Consider the following 20,226-nt stretch of genomic DNA (forward strand, 5'->3'; position numbering starts at 1 on the left):
CCTCTGCATTTCAATCAACTTTCTCCCACCTACTGACACTACTCACAGGTGGACATGGAATAAAGTCCTGAGGTGCCCAGATCTCCAGCACATGCAAACTGCAGGATTTTTTTCAAAACTGAGCAAACTTTGGACAGATATTGACCAGGATGATAAAAGATGCCTCCTTGACAGAGAGTCCATCATGTCTTTGACAGAGTTTGTGCTCTCAGTGCAGAGCATGGACGTGCTATCAATGAAAGCTTGCATAATTTTTTTCAGATGTTGGATGTAATTCCTTTTCCATTACTGCGGTTCTCAAAGATGGCTACTGTTTGGGCTAAGAAGTTTCAGAAAATTCAGCCTGAGGCAGACATCCAGTGTGGAAAATTTTAGTCCAAGTATAAGAAAGTTATAAGCAACTGAAAACAGGGTCTTATAATGAGAAGTGTCAGACAACATCAATACTGGAAAGTGCTACCAGCTTGGCCTATAATACAGGCTTTGTTAAAGACATCACCCAGGCTAACGATTGCTATATCAAGTTATAGGCTAATGCCTTTTGCAACTGCTGAGTTATAAAATATTTAATGCTCTTTTTGGTTACAATGGTAAACCTGGCAGCAGCTGGGAAAGACACACAAAGCTGGAGAAAAACTAGAAAACCTGAGGTTTTCTGCTGCGGTTATGTTACAAGACTGGGAACTGCGAAATCTGAATAATATTCTTGGCAATGCCACAGGCTTCCTGCGTGACTTAGGTCTAGCTGAAGGTTAACCTCTTGGTGCCTCAGTTTCCTCACCGCATTTTTGGGACAGTGCTTATTTCATTTCCTAGGTAGTGCTGGCGTACTGAGCTGGCTTTCTGCACTTTAATGACGTGATACACTAATCCGCTGTAATTTTTCAACAGAGGGGAAAAATCAAGCTTCTTGGGTTTGAATCTATCACTTGCATAATGGGAAGAAAGCAAGGAGGAATTTACTGGAATAATCCAGAAGCTGCAGTTTTGTTGGGCTCTGTCCCCAGAAGCACAGAATCACTGTGTGTCAGCCCTGAAATGTCATATAAACAGTGCTTCGCAACTCCTGTAAATGGTTTCCTGACTTTGTTAAAGGAAGTGGGCTGTCTACTTAAAGCTCTTGTCTGGGTCACGGTGACTAAACCTTACTGCAGCATACCTTTTTAAAAGTTTGGGGTTGTTTTAAATCAGAAACATTCCCATAAGCCTCAACAAATAACAAGGGCGTAGAACATAATGTATGCCCTTTGATCCGTGAAAATGCAGAGATGTCTCGCCAGTAGATGTAGGCCAGTTCACCTGTACGCTAATCCACTAATGCTGACAAGAGGCCTGGGACTAATTTTATTGTGTAATACTGTAAATGTTAGTCATAAATGCTTGTAGAAAATACTGGGGGGAAAAGTACTGGGAATTATGAGAATTTGAATCACATTCAGCTATAAATATCCTGACTTTCAAACTCCAGAAATCCCCTCGGTGAAATTCTCCTTCTCTTGCACCCTTTGCAACCCCCTGGATGTCTCAGTCCAGTTCAGAAATCATTAGCTAATTGCTAAAGGGAAAACAAACCCCTATATTATGGGATCTATTCATGTTAGGTACCAAACGTGTATTCTGCAGCCACTCCTGAAACACATAGATGTCTGTATAACTGTTCACCATGCCGTGTTGTTGTTTGCATAAACTTAATTGAACATACTGATACAGAATACAATTATTCTGATATACTAAGCTACTCTACATATGATTAAAAAATAACAATGTGTCCTGGGAACAGTTAGCAAAACTGCCAAAATGCAGATAAAACCTGTCTTATTAAAATGCAAAAATCGGCATTTATCCCTCCTGTTATCCCTGTGGGGGCCATTACATGCAATAATGAAAAGATGTCCCTTGAAATGGCATTACTTTTTAATGAGGCTTTTACCCATTCAGTCATAATCTCTGTTTTATTAATTACAAGCAGAAATGGCTTCCTAAACCCTGTAGCTGCTGAGTACAAGTGGCTTCTAAAGCTGAGCATTCCCAGTCAGTACTCAGACTTGGCAATTCAGCAAGCATTGGGCTACAGCTAAGTTAAGGATGTGGGCTGACTCTACAAGCCAACTATGTGAAGATCCAGCAAGGACATTTGCACATCACTGTGTCAGCTCCTGGGCAGTTCTGTGACATATTCCATAGTGCTTTAATTGTTTACAATCCTCTGGTTAAGAAAAAACAACTAGGACACCCGTCGTGATTACTTGCTGATTATTATTTGGTCCCATGGACACTACTGTGCTTTCCTTTCACTCTGGCACTTGTCTTCATTCAGAGTGTGAAGAGCCAGACACTAACTGCTGGCGCTGGGCTCTAGCTCTGACTCACTTGCCCTATCCTATATTCAGTGGTACTCAGAAAACCCCATGGTGAAGGGACTGAACTCTTGTGTTTCAGTAAAAGCCTGGCTTTTCCCTTCATCTGTCTAATTACTCATATCTTCCTGAGCTTTTGACCAACAAACTACTCTTGGTTAAAGCAATTTGGCAAATGTGATCCATTATCATGGCTACTGCTCCTTCTACTAGTATTCAGGGCTTTACTATACATTTGACATAGGAACTGCTTTATTCTACAACAGGGGGAAACATCTATTTCTGCAAACTGTCACTCAAGGAGCTGCTTAAAACTTGACAGCTCTGAGATTATTTTTATGATAAAATACTAAATCATTGCCAACACAAAGGTGAATGGTTCAGACTGTCAATCCGAAGTCTCATAACATGCACCAAAATATGGGGTTCAGGGGGCCAAAGGGGAGCTAACAAAACATTATTAAAGTTAGAAAATTAAGTCATCTATAGCAAGGAAATTCCAAGATGAATTGGCCCCCACCAGCTCCAAGCCTCCCTTTCCTTTTCTAAATTCAGTTTATCTTTTCTCATCCTTATGCCCGAGGTCATTTCATCTCTGCATTTTATGCTGGTGGCTTTCTCTCAGGTAATGCCTGAATATCAAAAGAGAGAGGAGAGAAAGAAGCTGACTGTTCTTTGTTTTAGTGCCAAAACTGAAACCGTAGGGACTTTCTCACGTCCATAAAGGAACACCCTATGGTGACATTAAACTGAGAAGCTGTAGTCAGTCTTTCCTGGTCATGTGTGTATTACAGTTTTTCAGAGCTTGGCCATTTTGAGACAGATTTTCATAGCCACCTCTGTTGTTTGCAAAGGCACTACATCAAAACCTACAGACACTAGAACTTCTTAGAGAAAAGCTTGCCAATTATTTTTAAATGGGCAAACCCATTTATTTTTCCCTAGCCTTTTTCTTGGAAATTACTGAACTGTTTGGCTAAAATGTTCCATGGAGCAAAATGCAGCCTGAGTCAGATAGCATGGAAATTATCATCACTAATGATTGAAGTTTGGCAAGACTGCAAATAGCAGAGTTCAGGTCTCAGTATTAGTCAATCTTAATTATAGGTGGGGCTATCAAACCATCCTACATGATAAATTGCCATAACTTCCATTTCACAGCTTGAAAGCCTCAGATCTTTGTGGGAGGCAGGTTGGCAGTAGAGTCCTTTACAGATAAGGACAGCATGCGGAGGTTCTCCAAGGTCATGCAGTAGCTGCTGGTGGATCTGGGATGGCATTCAGGAGGGCTGACCTCAGATCTCCCCTGTAACCACAGACTGTCCTTGATTTTGCTTGGCTCAGTAATGCTTCCTCTCTCCCATACTTTTCTTCACTGTTTTCTCTCTCTGACTTCTCATTCTACTCTTTCCTTGGCTTCCCTTCCCACTATATTTCAGCCTTTACCCTTACACTTTCCCTGGACATCTGACTTCCTGAGAGTTTAACCCAGTTTGGCTGCCTTAAAGGAGAGGTATGGTTTCCATTCCCAGAGGCAACAGGGCACATATTCCCTCCCCATGGTCACCCTCTTCATCTCAAGCTTCATGTCTTCTGGTTGGCCTCAGGAGAAAAAAGGAGAGAGGCTGGGTTGCTTTCTTGGTGGCTGTGGGAGGAAGAGCTGGAAGCCTGGTCTAGTGTCTGTAGGAGTTGGTTATATGTCACATTCCACGTGGTATAGGAAAGTAACATTATATATGACTGTAATTCTGGTTGGTGACATTTGGCAGTTATATGATCTGATTGCACCATATTTATGTTGCCTCAGGCAAGTCTTAATTATGAACATTTTGATTTTTCCACTAGTTTTCCCAGGAAGTTCACCATCCCCACATCAGTCAGATCTGAATTATTTAAGCCCTTCCGCAAATGTGCTTTTTTGGTTAGATTGAATGTGTCTAGGTCGAATGTGAGGTTTTCCAAAGTGACTTCATTTCCTAGTAGGAAACAAATGTGGGGGTTTGACATGTGTCCCAATGCTTGGCCGAGGAAGTGATGCTGGGCAGCAGCTCTCCGCGGGCAGTCGTGGCTGGCCAAGCCAGGGTCAGCAGCGAAGGCAGGGGCTGTGCACCACAAAGGGGTGCTGTGAGGTGGGCAGCTATCAGCCAGAGGAGCTCTGTCCCTGGAAAGGGAGGGGTCTCTGTCATTCCCTCCTCTTCAGGAGTGTCTTATTTTGTGAGCACCAGGAGTACCTTTGCGCTTGACTGCTGGGGACACGGGTGGCAGAACTGCTGGCGCAGGTGACCCTGCAGGGCCTTGTAAACCTCAAGAAAATTAAATATGCAAACAGTGAAGTTACTCAGACACCCCAGTAACTTGCTGGGACTGAGCTGGAGCTAATAAATCCCTGAAAACCCAAGTTGCAGGTCTGGTCATGTGTTTTGTCACTGCGCTTCCCAGGCAGTGGAAAAGCAGGGCAGAGCCATCCATACTGACTTTTTTGTCCAGGCCAAAGACCTTACACAAGCAGCTAAAGAGCTTCCATACCCATCTGTCCCTAGAAGCAATGTGGCTGCATTTGCCAGGGTGCCATGCCAGCATTAATCCTCCCTCCCAAAGCCAGTTGGCCGGCTTTTGGTGTCTGTGTATCTTTGGCATAAGCGATTCACAACTCCCAGAGAGCTGGGAGCCCACTGCATTGTGAGATTGTTTTTCTTTTTACTTCCTTCCAGAGGAATTGGCAGGAGCACCTGCAAACCCTCCTGGGCCTGAAGGCAAAGGCTGAAATTTTCAGTCTGAGTAGGTTCTGACTTGTCACCTGGAGCAAATGGAAAAAAATACACTTAGTTTGGCAGGCCAGGCAAAGGTGCTTGACCTCCAAGTCTTTGTTTCTTCATTAGTTTTGCCTCAGAGAAGCTGTGGCAGCAAAGCAGGGTGAGGATTGCCTCTTGTTCTACCCAAATGTGGCCCCGTGGGATGGAGATCTGGACTTTCCAGACCTTTTATCAAACCAGCAAACATAGCCAGGTTGCCAAGGCCAGTCTTTCAAAATTCAGAAGCCACACTCCAAAACATCACAGGACTTGCTTAAAACCACAAGGTGTTTCTCAGATGTTTCCTCTGGGCACTGAGTTTTATTCCATTTTCAAGTGGAAACCAAGAGAAACATACTCATTCTAAAAAAAATCTGAAAATAGTTCACGTGAGCACTAGATTCCAAAAGATTAAGAAGAAAACCTAAAGTCACAAAGGCTTTCAACTCTCATAAAAACTGGAAATAACTTACTTTAATTTCAAAACCCTCTAAGGAATAAAAGGAACATTTTTGATAAAGCAACTCTGACTCATTCTAACACATTTTATCTTCATTCATGCATGCTTTTTACTCAGACTAAAAGACTTGGATTGCAAAGCCTCATGTGTGTGTGGTTTTTTTCTTTTTTTTCTACCTTCACAGCTTTTTTTGGGAAATACCTCAATGAATACAATGGCAGCTACATCCCTCCTGGGTGGAGAGAGTGGGTTGGATTAGTGAAGAACTCTCGCTTCTATAATTACACCATTTCTCGCAATGGTAACAAAGAGAAGCATGGATTTGATTATGCAAAGGTATTTTCCAGACACATAAATGCTGCATCATTAATCAATATAAAAACAACTTTCAGATAATTAATTAACCAACTATAACCAAGAAATTGAGATGTCATTTTCTCTCCAGGGCATTACAGATCAATTTCCACCTGAGAATATTAATTGCACAATGGAAGAATGTTTCCAAGGGCTCCTCAGTGGAGCCTGGTGATTCTTCCCTCCCTCCCTCCCTCCCTCTCTCCCTCTGCTCAAAAGTGATGGTTGGGTAGCAGAAACAAGTAGTAAATAAAGGCCTTTCCCCAAAATAATTGTGCCCCTTGCACTACTGAACTTTAAAGTTAGCTGAGTGTTGTCAGTTATTACCCACATGAGAAACCTTAGATGATGCTGTTTTCCGTCATACAGTGCACACCAAAAAAAGCTGTGCGCCTGTGGTGTCAGACTCCGGATATGACTATGAGAATAGATAAGCGCGAGAACACGGCCGTTGGAAAACTTCAGAGCTTGTTTGTGCTCTTGACAAAGTTTGGAAAGTATGCCAAGGTGACCTGCCCACTGCCATGAAGTTTCTCGGAAAGGCTTAGGAGTGCAGATTGCAGACTTTCCAGCCTCCACAAAGCAATCTGGAATTTCCTCAGACTGTAGCTCACGGAAGATGATACAGATGTTGCAGCTGTGGTTTCTGACCCATGTAATGAGATTTTATTGGAAGCTCGCAATGCCTGTTTCTGATTTCCCCACCCGTAGAAATTACATGATACTGATTATATATTTATATAGACTTAAAAAAAAGAAAATAAAGAATATTGGTTAGTTATACATTCCTTACACACCCTGCGTATGTAGCTAGAATAAATAGGGGAATAGGAGGGGAGTGGATGCTTTGGGACAGCAGTCATACAGGCATTTCACTTGAACAGGCCACAAACCCAGAAATTATCACAACCCTTGTGCCTCGTGCTCGCTACCCATTTTAGAAACCAAAAGGTCACTCGCTGTCTCTTCCATATCCTTGCAGGCATTGTAGCAGCCAGTGTGTGCTCCTGGCTACTGTGTGTGCTCCGAGTGTGCTACCGGAGAGGGGAAGGGGCAGGGGGGACAGGGAGCAGGCGAGCAAGGAGGTCACAGCTGGTTGGCTTGTCCCAGCACTGACATGCGACACAGACCTTGTCCCTCAGGCTCTGCTTTTGCAGCTGTTTGAGGCCTCGAATCCACAACATATGATTAGTCATGCCTGGAAGTGCTTGAAATTACAAACATTGTCTCAGCACTTTCTCAATGAAGCTCGCACTAGACCTCCAGGCCAACAGTGAATACTCCAAGGTGGCAGGTGGTTTAATTTAAGTTTTCATCTTTTTTTCTTAGTTCCATTTCCTCCCTTCCCCTTGTAGGCTTCCATTTGCCACCTTGGCTGTGGGTTAAGCCAGTTTATTAGTGAGCCACAACCCCAATCTCAGCAGCTGCACTGCTTAAAGTTGCACAATTAAATGAACAGAGCCTGCAGGAATTCAACTGCTCCCTGCATTCACATTTGCAATTTCTTTGATAAAGATTTTTGCAATCTGTTGCCTGTTGTGTCTTTCTTCCACTTTGTACATATGCAAAAGTATACTCTGAACAAAGAGCATGCGAGAAATGTTATCGTAAACAGAAAACCAACGTACGAGTCAATGTTTTCTTGCAATTAGGAGCCATTACCTTGTGGAAGTGTTTTATCAGTGAAATTCAGGAAACATATCTTTGCCGATATAGTCTGTCATTTTAAATGTTACTTAGCATTATATTACAAAATCTGGTAATCATATTTACTTAATGCCTTCTCTTGTATCTGATTTGCAAAATACTGTCTCATTTTATGTGGCATTGCCTGCTTAAGAAAGTAATTACTGCTCAGTCTCCCCTATGCTCCCTGGAATCATACATCTCTTTGATGGTATGTTTTTACTTCCTGATCTGAGCTGTAACAAGGACTTGAAAATAACATAACAACATGATAGTATGTGATTTAATTAATCATACACTTTGTACCTTTTGCTTTGTGTTAATCGTATGTTCCAGGACTACTTCACAGACCTAATCACTAATGAGAGCATTAATTACTTCAGAATGTCTAAGAGGATATATCCCCATAGGCCCATAATGATGGTCATCAGCCATGCTGCGCCCCATGGCCCCGAGGATTCGGCACCACAGTTCTCAGAGCTCTATCCCAACGCTTCACAGCATATGTAAGTCAAAATCACACACTGCCAGACCCGCTCCTTGTATCTGCTTCTTGTGAGGTATTTGTTTATGGAGATGTTGCGGGAACAGAGAATTCAAATATAAGAAACTCATAGCACGCCGTCAATGTTTGCTTGTTTCTTTTGCTGTGCTTGCTCCTTTCGGGCAGGAGAGTGACAGCTCTGACCATTATTAAAGCAGAGAGAAGCTCTTTTCCTCCTGGGAAGTTGTGGGAGATTAAAAGGTCAGTATTTGGCTTTGCAAGGGCAGCTTCTTACAATACCCTGAAAATATGTAGACACAGGTCAGGATCTGTTGGAAAGATATTACTTCCTTCATCTTCCTCTGAGATATGCGCTTCCTGGGCTCTAGCTAACTGAATGCATTGAGAGTAAAAACACCCTTTTGTAGCTTTTGAGTGCACCATTTGTTTATAGACTGGATACTGGCAGATTCCCAAAATAGCCTATCAGACTGCATTTTTAAATAACGTGCTTAATCTTTTCTGGTGATTACACTATAATAATAATAAAAAAGAACTCTTCATTTTGTTTCTGGAACTGAAATGAACTTCAGGTAAACATGTGAGGATAGTCCTAGATTGCACATCTTGCTTTGTATTCAATACCTTGAATATTGTGGGTCCTTTTCCTCATAGTGAGGTGTTATGGAAGCTTTCCGTTGCCCTTCTGCCTACTATAAGCATGTAGACCACTCTTTCCATTTGTGCTTAAACAATGTCTTTGCACCTCTTTCCACACAGAAAAAACTTAACAAAATATTTAGCTGGATTGTACATTGATTTGGTCTCTGGAAATGAGGAGGAATCAGCTTCATCACACAGTGGAAAAGCTTCTTGGTCTACAAACTGCATTTTGGACACTCTGCAGTAGCTCACACGCAGAGATGTTTTTTGTAGTTACATTAACTACTTTAAAATTGCAAGGAGTAGCAGTTACTGCATAAACTGCATGCGTAAATTGTTCACAGCTGGAGCCAGAAAAAGAATTGCTGTTCATGGCTTATGGTTAAATATTTGTTAGTTTGTATTTTTTTATCCTTTTAGTGGCTGCTACTTTCTACATATGCCACTTTCCCTGACCTTACATTCTTAACTATATTTTTCTTATCCTATATTCTCAACAAATCCCACATTCCTGAGACTTGACTTTGCAAGTAATGCAACCAGTCAGCAATGTTTCATAGTTACTTAGATATTCAGGGTAATTTCTACCTGGATACAGAAGCGAAGAGATTGAGATTTTAGTTTGTAAATATTCAATTGAAATTTGTTCTCAAGTAATCATCCTGAAGAATTATTATCACCTTTTTATGTCCTAAAGGTAAAATAAGATAGACATGAACACATAAAACCTGTCATATTGGGTTGTGTGAAAGAATTTTCTAACTCAGTATCCTGAATTATGTGCTCCAGCAGAAAGCAGCGGGGAATGCTTGGGGGGGGGGGGGGGGGGGAAACAAACCAAAAAACCAAGCCGAGAGAGATTAATTTTCCCTGTTTTTCTAGCTTCTGAAAATCACCAGTTTAGGTGAAGCATCCAGGCCACTGTGCCCCATTCTCTTTGCATGGGTCTGATCTCTTTCGAACCGTGGTGGCAGCCCCACCATATTGTGGCGACAAGTTCACAGTGTTACCCTGTGCATTGGGGACAAAGGACTGCCTTTTCTTTCCTTCTAAACCTGGACCTTGCCCATGCCACTGGTGTCCCCTACTTCCCATCCTGTGAAGAATAATGAACAGTCACTACATCAAATTTAATGGACCTCTCCAATGTCCTCGTTCAATCACCCCTTTTCATAGCAAGAGTTATATCTACTTGTTCTCGCTCTGTTCAACAGATTGCTTCCCGTTTAGCGGCACAGATTGCCTGGCCTCAGGCAAGCCATCCTGTCTACTGGGGGACTATCCATCATACAGGAGGGTAGGATTCAAACTGTTTCCGCTTAGCTGTGGGGACTGTGTCTGGAAGAAAAGCACTGAATCATTGTATCTCACCCTACCTCTCCCCAGGCCAAAGCAACTCATTTTAGGCTCCATGCTCACTGCTTTCTGATGAAAGAGTGCTTGTAGGAGCTTGCATTGGTTTATCATGCTCCTGATACTTTCTACTGCTTGCTGTTTTCAGCCTCCTTGTTTTCTAGCTTGTGCTGCTAGAACCAATGGGTTTAGTTAGTCTCCAAAATTTTAACCGCCTCTCCACCTTATACAGGTTGCATGTTACCTGCAAAGCGAAGATCCCAGTTATCTGTTTGCAGGCTTAGTTTCATTTTGTTTGCAGGCTTAGTTTCATTTTAGTACTTGTGTAAATGAATTTTTATTTGCATGGACTCCTGGGGTCTAAATACCTTGCTCTGCTAGACTACTTGTGGGACAGCCCAGAATATGAGACTCAGCTGTGCCTCTTCTTGTCTTCTGGTGTTGCTGATTTCTTGGCAACCTTCTTGCAAAGAGTTTTTTCTCTAGTGACCTCAAGAGATCCTTGCTGGGTTGTTTTGTGTTTCTTATTGCACTGACTGACTACATGTGTTAGAGTTCAATCTGCAGACTAAGAAATGAGACAAATTGAAGATAAACAGCCAATTTGGGTGACTGAAGCCTCCAAATAACTGATTTCTCTAGCAAAAATATTAGCAATGTGGTCTAAAAGACATAAGAAGTTCAGTTCTCACAGAAATATTTGGTGCTCCCTGTGAAAACAATATAAGAACAATAAAATCCCTCCTGCCAAGGTTTGTGTAATTTGAACGTTTAACCCTTAGGTTTTCTTCCTTGGTGGTCAAGCACCATTTGAATCTCTTTCTTTCTGACCTTGGGTGACAGCCATCTGACCTTGGATTTTGTTTTTAAAAATGTAGTTGCTATATCATGTTACTGTAACGCCTACCTCCAACAAAGAAGGGAAATCAGGTCAAAAGCTGCTTGCTGGCTTTACAAACTGAGATGGAAGGTTATACCTACAAACCAAGGATTAAGATAGCCTGTCAACCACATGTGAGGGGAAGTTTTGCTTAAAAGGACAGCAGCTGAAGCAGACCCTTAAATTACATGACGTTTCTTTACTGGTAAAGTGCCTGTCATTTGATTGAAATACTGCCTTTATAAATTTAAAAAACCATAAACCGAAAGTTTGTTTGGAAGTTTTCCACTTACACATCTGAAGGGGGGAGCAGCTATGACAGGAAATACTCCAGTTCAGGGAGACTTCTGCCCTCAAACGTGGGTGTGGGTCTCATTTTCCCACTTAACAACATGGCCGGAAGAAAATCAAATGAATGCAACAACAAAGTCCATAAGATTCATTAAAAACCCATCAAAGCCAAAAAGGAAGAATTACATACCACCATTACCTTACAGTCCTGGCCTCCTCAGCACAAACAGCCTACTGGAGTGGCGTGAAACATCTTACAAGGACAACTGTTTAATCATTATTTTGAGTGATCCCCATTAATTCTTATTAGCTCCAGTTTAACATGAAACACAGGCTATATCATACTGGAAGCAGCAGACACTCTCTATTGTTTTTAAGTGTCCATTCTTCCTCCCACTCTCCCACCTCTCCTCTCCTTAAAATATGTTCTATTTCTGACACCTAAAAATATTTCTGAAAGTTTATGCTGGCTGCTATCACCATAACGAGTGATATATTTTCTGAAAATAAATCATACTAATGCATGTACTCTAGCTATGCCCAGAAGTTATTTCTGTGGAAGAAAATGGGACTGGAGAAGATATACTAGATGAAAGCAATATATAGAACTTTGCTGTGGCAATGAACATCATCTATTGGGGAGAGAGGTTGCTAGACCTTTGGAATTGTTACTGTTAATTATGAAGTTATGACACAAGAGATGGCTCTCTCGGTGTCCTTGGCAGCTGTTACAGGGGAATCTTGTTCCTTCAGACAGCTGAGCAGGAAAGCTTTGACTCAAAGGATGCTCTAATGAAAGCCTGAATTTTCAGTTATGCTCAGGGCCTCTGGCACTTTAACTTCCCTTTACCTTCCAGTATGAACCAGTCTTAGGGGAACTGTGAATTGGACCTAAGCTGTTTATAAGCTGTGAAGTAAACAAACATTAGAAACAAAAATCTGCAGGAGGCAGATTTACTGAAGAACGTAGAAAAATGGAAATTTTTTGCAAAACACTGCTGGCTGTGCTGAGCTAAACACCCTTGGGCTGGCAGGAGGACTGACAACCAGATTTTATGCTTACCTGGAAGCAATCCTATTGCCAGGCTAAATATCTTAGGAGGAGCAGCTAGAAATGTTATCTGGGAAGAGATCGGAAAGTTTCCCAAAGTAATGTGAGAAAAGGTAGATGATATGAAAGGCAGACCTTTAAATTTCCATTTAAAGATAGTATGAAAGGTGCTGAATGACCAGGTCTGGCAGTAGCTGCGTGCTTGCAGTAGTGAAGCATGAAAAACAATGCTGTTGCAGCTCCTGATGCAGTCTTAACTGTGAATTTGGGGTGTGAGATGGCTGCATTCAGGGTGCCTTCTCGTCACTGAGGCTGAATCTCAAACATCTGCTGGTTACAATGGTATTTCTTGTAATGTGGACACTTACCCATTAGAGTGGGCTCATACATTTGCATCAGTAATAAATCTTGACATGTCAGTGTGTCTTGTCGCTGCTGGCTCGAGGCCTGCTTGGACTCCTGACTTAGAGATAAATGATCAAAATCATCACGCACGTCATTGCAAGTGTGACTTTAAACAGGACTAGAAGAAATAGTGTGATATAGAAATGAGGTAAGATTTTAGTTACCCAATTAACTTCTGCAGCAGCAACAAAGATTTTTTCCTAAAATAAAAAGGTGTTATTTTTAACGGTAACATCTTTATTTTCTTCTTTGTTCCAAAATACAGCAGTTATGTTATACTTTAGGAGCGAAACTTTCATAACTCACATCCCCAGATATATAAATATCCCTGGGTTTAAGAGATTCCTCTTTTAAAAGGCAGTGAAAGTGACCCAGAATGGCGAAATTCAACTTCACATTAATATTGACCACGCTACTGGTCATAGTTTTTTGACTTTTAATTTTGGGCAGAACCTAGGCTTCCTGCTTTCCAAGAACAGTGTCTAAACCTGGAAGTCTACTTTCCCTGGAAACAAAGGATTTGCTTCCTTTGTTTATTTACACTTTTTCTGAAGAAACATGACCACTTATGCAATGTTTGCTAATCATATTTCAAAGAAAAATATAGGTGTTAATTTTGTACAGAAACTATTCATTTTTCACAATGAGTTTTACCATAGGTATTATTTTAAAATGTTGACTTTTATTTTTATGAAGCGAAAATGTTCCTGGGGCATATAAGTGCTGTATTATTTTCAGTAACTGGAGGACTCCCAATCTAAACAGAAGATTAGCCAAAGACTTTTGGGATAAAAACCCCCAAGAACTCTATGGAATTATTCAAAACCAACATTTTTAGGCAGTATTTTTGTGAACATAATTTTCTTTTGTTGAATAGAAACAGGAGGGAATTAGGAGATTGTAAATAAAGGCAAATGCAGATTTTTAGTATGAGCAAATGAACAAATGTTTGTAAACATCCTTGTTTCTTTCCACATTAACCCATCTGTAACGGACATGTATATATTTTTAGATATCAAATTTTTAGAAAACAAACGTTAATTTAGGGTTGCACTGAATTCTGGGAGCTCTTAAAACATGCTGTACTCTGCTCTATTTCTTTTCCACACAGATACCACAACTGTGTAAACAGCATTAGCCAAGCTGAATCTCCCATTCTTTTCTTAACCTGTAAAATATCTTTTTGTAATAATGATTTGCAGAAGGGCTGTATTCCATTTGTTTCATTGAATATCACACCAAAAGCCATTCAGTTACTAGTAGAAGGCAGTGTAATTCATTTCTGAATGACTTGCTATTTGAGGACTCCATTTCAATAGGTCCTCAAGTACAAGCATGTTTTGGGTTGTTGGGGTTTTTTTATTTCTTGTCTAACTTAAAGTTATTGTAGTACCTTAGAAGCCAAATAAGTTACAGTCTCTATTTTGAAGTTCAAATTTAAATATACAAATATAGTAAATAGGTTGTCAGTAAGAGTAATTAAAATGTGTGATATGAAATGCTGATTGTTCATGTAAGTGAAGGTTACTGAGGCCCTTTGGATTCAGGCCACAAAGCTGAATGCTAATATATTCCTTTCCTCTCAATGTAACTTTAAGTATCTATTTGAACTGATGCTTACAGATAAATAAATGATAGATTTCATGGTAAATCTTTCTTCAAAGAGAAAAGTGCACTAGTGCTTATAGATATTCACTCCTTTATGCTTTATCACCACCACTGTGGGTTCTCCTGTTGCAGTTTAACAGGTGGTTAAATAGACAGTAAATACAATTTCCATGATGGTGCATGAACAAAACAATGCACACTGATACAGAGGTATTAAGCACTAACAGAACCCAAACCACAAGTCATTCCTTTCCTGAGGAGAATGTAATCTTAAGTCTAGGGAAAGCTAATACTAATTTACTCTTTTGGCTTTTGCAAATGTGCATAAAAAGTGGGATGATTTCTCTGTAAATTCATTCACATAGGTGAAAGATTATGAAATCTCAGGGTGAATTATTGTTCTCATTCTGGAAATGTGTTTACGGGCAAGTGCCTGACTGTGTTCAGCATTTGTTATTCTTAAGTATTTGGGATTTTTTTGTTAGTTAAACTGTGGGTATCAATCTGAAACTTTATGAACCTGACATCTTCCAGTGTCCTGCCCAGTGCCAGAACAGACCTGTCATGGAGTGCCAAGAAGTCTCTGTGTAGTAAGTTCTGCATAGTATGTGTTGGGCAAATGTAAGCGAGCAACTGAGCATTCTAGATTTGCCCAAGGTAGCATACCCTACAAGAATGACAAATACTATACCTTTTTAGTAGAGTAATAATTTGCTCTCTCAATCCTTACCCCCTCTACAGATTTTAATATTCGTGTAGTATATTGCTGGTCATTTTAGAACAGACCTACATGAAGGGGAGCACTTTTTCATGCTATCTATTTTTGTAACATGTAAAATGAACTCTCAGTCAGCCTCTGGGCACACATTCAGAAGTTTAAGTGCTTTACTATTTGCTGATCAACTGGCAAGAATGACCTTGAAATCAGAAACTGCTCCTTACTGCACTCTGGGTAGCATCTGAGCAGTTCAGGGGAAGCCCAGCAAAGACCAACAGGCCTGTGAGCAGTAGCTCCTTGCCAGACTTAGAGGCCATGGACAACCTGAAAATAATGGCGTACCTGGCACTGTCTGCTGATCATGGATGAACAAACGTGCTCAAGAAAAGATAGCGTCCATCACTGAGAAGAGGCAATAGAAAACACGGTACATATCTTCAACCTTATATTCCCAGTGCTAAGAGTAATCAAGGAAATGTAGATGTTAGTGTTACTTTACAGCAGTACTTGTCAATACAGAGCAAAGCCGTTCCCAAAAAGGGAAGAATAGAAACAGTGACAGACTGTGCCATGATGACTTTCAAGGGCTTATAACAGCTGAACATTTAGTTGATATCTCCAACTGCTTAAGAAAAAAATGTTGTGATAAACAGTCATCACTGACAGGGAAGAGGTCTGTCTACTTGGAAAGGTTTTCAGAAATCAGCAATATTCTCCCCAGAACTCAAATCTATTGCATTTGTTTTGGGATTTTTTTACCCCCCAAAAAGGTAGACAGATCTGAGGGCAACGTCAGGTCTTGTGCCTGGCAAGCAGTGCCATTCCGGTGGATTTCTGCAAGGTACAACAAAGAAGAGTTTGCAGGGAACACAGACAAGTTGTGGGGGTTTTGGATTCCTTTCTGTCTCTTCCCTAGTACTCTTTCCCTTCCACTTTGGATCCCCATTTCACATTTCTCCATCAGCCACCGGCATTGGATATTTCACAGAAGGTCCTGTTACTTGAATTGTCTGGGAGGAAAATTCTGCTCACTCTCTGCCTGCTGCATTTCTCACCCAGAAAATTCAAAATGCATTTGGAAAGTGTCTGTGAAAGGGCTTAACCACCCTGCTAAACCCTTGAGTGCTGCTTTTAAAGACTATCCATTATGTGGAGGAGGCTTCTGACAATGGCCTGGGAACATGAGACCTGAGCCTGCTTTAGCAGCTGGCTTTCCTTCCTGGCACAGCGGCAGGCTGTCATGGTGCTGCCGGCTGAGCGTGGCTCACAGCCACCTCATCCCGCCATGGCAGGGGCACTCAGGAGTCTGCTGAAAAAAAGCAGGGGTTTGCTGGAAAATGCTGATTCATCGAAACTCGGCTCTTTCCCGGGAAAACATGTCGTCTGACAAACTTCCAAAGAAACCGAGGGAAGTTTGCACTGGAAGTATCCTTCTTTTCTGCCAATGTGCCTAATACCTGATAGCTGACCAAAACTCCTAAGACTTGCTTCTTCCAGGTCTAGGGCTCCATCGGTCCATCTTGTTGGCTGCTGGCCAGCCAACAACCTGGATGGTTGTGCTTCTGGGCTCAATTTCATTAATTTTGTGATAGTATAAACATTTCTTTTAAAAATCAGACTTCAACCATGGGAAATGACAAAAATTTTGACTTTTCAACCTGAAATAAAAGAATTTCCAGCAGAAAAGGAATTCTAGTTTATGTTTGTCTTCACTTAGCAGGGAGCTAACCTTTCCATACTTCTTAATCTCAATCAAAGGTTCACAAATCCTGTGATACCATTGTCTCACTTCTGTTTTCCCTTGAGGCTAATGGTTGAGTGGGTTAGTCAAAACTAGCTGTATGTACTAGAGACATACGTACCTCTCAAATTCTACCCAAATTCTCAAAAATGGTCTCCAATTAAAACGTGGGCTCTGGTAACACTAGTGTTACTGTTCTTACCTTAGTATTGACTACTAAATTCCTTTATCCCACAGGAAAATACCTTTCTTGTGAGTTTCCTTTAACTTGTGATAATATAAAGGTAATTTCCCTACTGGAAGCATCAGGGCAATTTACATTAATACGAAGGGGAAGTGCTCATCTTTAGTCTCTGACTTTCTTCATTTTTCTACTTATCTTTATGGGATGCATCATTCAGATAAGCATTTTTAACAACTAGATTCTTTTCAGAAATATGTTTCAGCATATCCCAAATATTAACATGGATCTGGTAGTGGTCTTTAAGCCTGAAAGAAAGCTCAGAAAGCAAGAGGTTAAAAATGTTTAAGAAGTGATATATGAACCAATGAAGCTTGGAAGCCACTGAAGTGACGTTTGTTGATATTTGACATTAGAAATACCAGCCACCACATGGAATATGTGATTTAACTGTTTGTTGGCTATTCCTGTGTTAGAGGAGTCCCCACCTTCCTCCAAGGTGTGCCTGTGATGCTGCACAACTTTTCAAATCCTTTCTTTTCCTCCCAGCACTCCCAGCTATAACTATGCACCAAACATGGATAAGCACTGGATCATGCAGTACACGGGGCCCATGCTGCCCATCCACATGGAGTTTACAAACGTCTTGCAGCGCAAAAGACTTCAGACCCTGATGTCAGTTGACGACTCTATGGAAAGAGTGAGTTCAAGAAACTACTGTGAATACAATCTTATTAGTTGGTAACAAAATTAAATTAATACTTTCTTCACCTTCACCAACCACAGCCTGGGGAAAACTCTTGGCCTACAAAGAGTTACTCCACATATCCCCAGTAGAAATGAATTCTGGTTCTCTGCAACAGTGCCAAGCTCCTCACTTGCTTCTTTTAATTGCTGCTTGAATAAGCTGATGATTTTTTTTAAAGGGAAAAGTCACTGGGCCTAATATAAAGCCCAGTATTAACAGAAGATGCATCACCTGCATGTACACATGGATAGACACAGGTGCGCACATGACAACTTCTATTCATTTCATGCACTCCCTTCACAGTTCATCCTTCAGCTGAAATCTGGGAATTGGCAAATCACAGCAACTCAGGTGTCACTCTGCTAGTGTTTGCAGAAGTTAGGCAATGCAGTGTACAGCTAATTATAGGTAACGTGATACATGAACTATTAGGTGTACTTTGCATGACTTTTTGTTAAAAAATCAAGCACCATGACCAAAGATCTTCCCCCAGAGAGATTTCTTTAAACTTTAATAAAAATTTACAGCCTTTTCCCAAGCCCACAACTGTAAGGAATGAGAAAGTTGTAGACTAACACAGTAAATCAAATCTGAGTACCATTTGCTATAAAGCTGTAGCAGGCTTTTTTCCCAAGCTGTGTTTGAGTATACAATGACTTTTGGACATATTAATGTAACTACATTACTAGTACCATATTTTGCTCTTTAATTTTCTGGACCTGTTTAATTTTCCCCTCTGTCAAATATGAAATTTAACTTGTAAGTTGAATTTTTTAGCAGCACAATAAAGACGAGATGTAAAAATGTCCATTCCCAGAATGTGTTTCAACAACCTCACTGATGTCATGTTTGGTTCTGTGAACTTAAGGGAGTAAAATGGTATTTATACATGATTATGCACAAAACATGTTTTGCTACGTTTAATTCAGAGTTTTTCCTATGCTGTGTTGCAGTTATACCAAATGCTTGCAGAGATGGGAGAACTGGAGAATACCTACATTATTTACACTGCTGACCATGGTTACCATATCGGGCAGTTTGGACTGGTCAAGGGGAAGTCAATGCCATATGACTTTGATATTCGAGTTCCTTTCTTTATTCGTGGTCCAAGTGTAGAGCCAGGATCAGTGTACGTTCTCTTATGTCTCTAGCACAGCTGTTGAACCTAATGTAAAATGTTTCTAAGAGCATGTAATTATCCCTCTGTCTAGTTTCATTTCATAAAGGATGCCCTATTATTGCACAGCAATGAGTCTTATAAAAAGGCGCTTCTTTCATTTTGCATATTATTAATAAGTTGTAATGGAGATGAGACAATTGTATAATGCATAGTCCTGTACAGTTAGGCTTTGGACTTTGCTTTTGAAAAACAGGTGCTCACCTTTACTGCTCACCTTCTGGTTTAGCAGAATGGATGGCGTCATGCCCTCATTGTCAAGGAGGTAAGAGTAGTATGGCTACTGCGCCTCCTTGTTTTATTGTGCTTAGCTTTTTCTTTGTGATGACAGTCTGCAGTACTGGCCTGTCGTTCTGAGTTGTAGACTTCAAAGGGGAGTTTAGAAACTTAGCACTTCTGTAGAGCTTTACATCTTCAAAGCCCTGATAAACATTAATTACCATTCTATTACCAAGAAAATGTGAAGAGTTACATATCGAACACATGACAACCATGACCTTTTCTGTTTATTTGCAGGGTGCCTCAGATAGTTCTGAATATTGATCTCGCTCCAACAATTCTGGATATAGCAGGACTTGACACCCCTCCAGATATGGATGGCAAATCTGTCCTAAAGCTTCTGGACTTGGAGAGACCAGGAAACAGGTGGGTCCCAGCATTTTTTTTTTAGCCAGTTCAGAAGCAAACACCTGAGTAAATCAACAACTGAATGGAAAAAGAGATTCTGTGAAAATGAGCTGTGTCATGCCAAGGACCACAGCTTTCACATTTGAAGAGTCTCTTAAATAGCACATCTATAAAATTGCAGGTATATATAAGTGGAGAGGTGTTTTTTGAAAAAAAAATTGTTAACACTAGCAGTGTTACACATAGGTGCCAGCAGTTAATATTATTATTTTGCTTTCAGGTTTCGAACAAACAAGAAGACCAAAATTTGGCGTGACACATTTCTTGTGGAAAGAGGGTAATTATTAGGGGTGAGAGAGTTTGGGGAGAGCCTGTCTGCTGGCTTGTACATGCTTTCCTTTCTGCTCCCTCCTCTTCCTTTTTATAGTTAGCGAAGTAGTAAATTTTGCAAGCAAACTTACAGGCCTGACTTGTTGCCTGGTTTCCCACCACTGGCTTTGCAAGCTGCTGTGCCCCCAAACCCTTACCTCTGAAGAAATTTGAAAGTAGGCTTTTCTGGTGACTCTCCTAGCCTGTACCTCCTCTTTCTCTAACATTGTACTTGTGCACACTTCTGTCATCATCTGACTCATTTTCTTACCAAATCTCTG

The 20,226-nt window shown here is 40.8% G+C and overlaps 1 protein-coding gene across 5 annotated transcripts in view; it reads left to right on the forward strand.

Moving 5' to 3' along the window:
• Window positions 1-20,226, forward strand: part of SULF1 (sulfatase 1) — a 121,212-nt gene that overhangs the window by 71,117 nt on the left and 29,869 nt on the right. For 4 of the 5 annotated variants that reach the window (XM_049825937.1, XM_049825922.1, XM_049825929.1 and 1 more), the window contains 6 exons: window positions 5,794-5,945; window positions 7,986-8,155; window positions 17,574-17,724; window positions 18,726-18,901; window positions 19,466-19,594; window positions 19,857-19,913. In XM_049825937.1, the coding sequence (XP_049681894.1) occupies window positions 5,794-5,945; window positions 7,986-8,155; window positions 17,574-17,724; window positions 18,726-18,901; window positions 19,466-19,594; window positions 19,857-19,913 (835 nt within the window). The remainder of the gene's footprint in view (window positions 1-5,793; window positions 5,946-7,985; window positions 8,156-17,573; window positions 17,725-18,725; window positions 18,902-19,465; window positions 19,595-19,856; window positions 19,914-20,226) is intronic. The other variant, XM_049825954.1, reaches the window with a different exon arrangement.

Source organism: Accipiter gentilis, chromosome 2 (assembly GCF_929443795.1).
Source record: "Accipiter gentilis chromosome 2, bAccGen1.1, whole genome shotgun sequence".
NCBI classification, from domain to species: Eukaryota; Metazoa; Chordata; class Aves; order Accipitriformes; family Accipitridae; genus Astur; species Astur gentilis.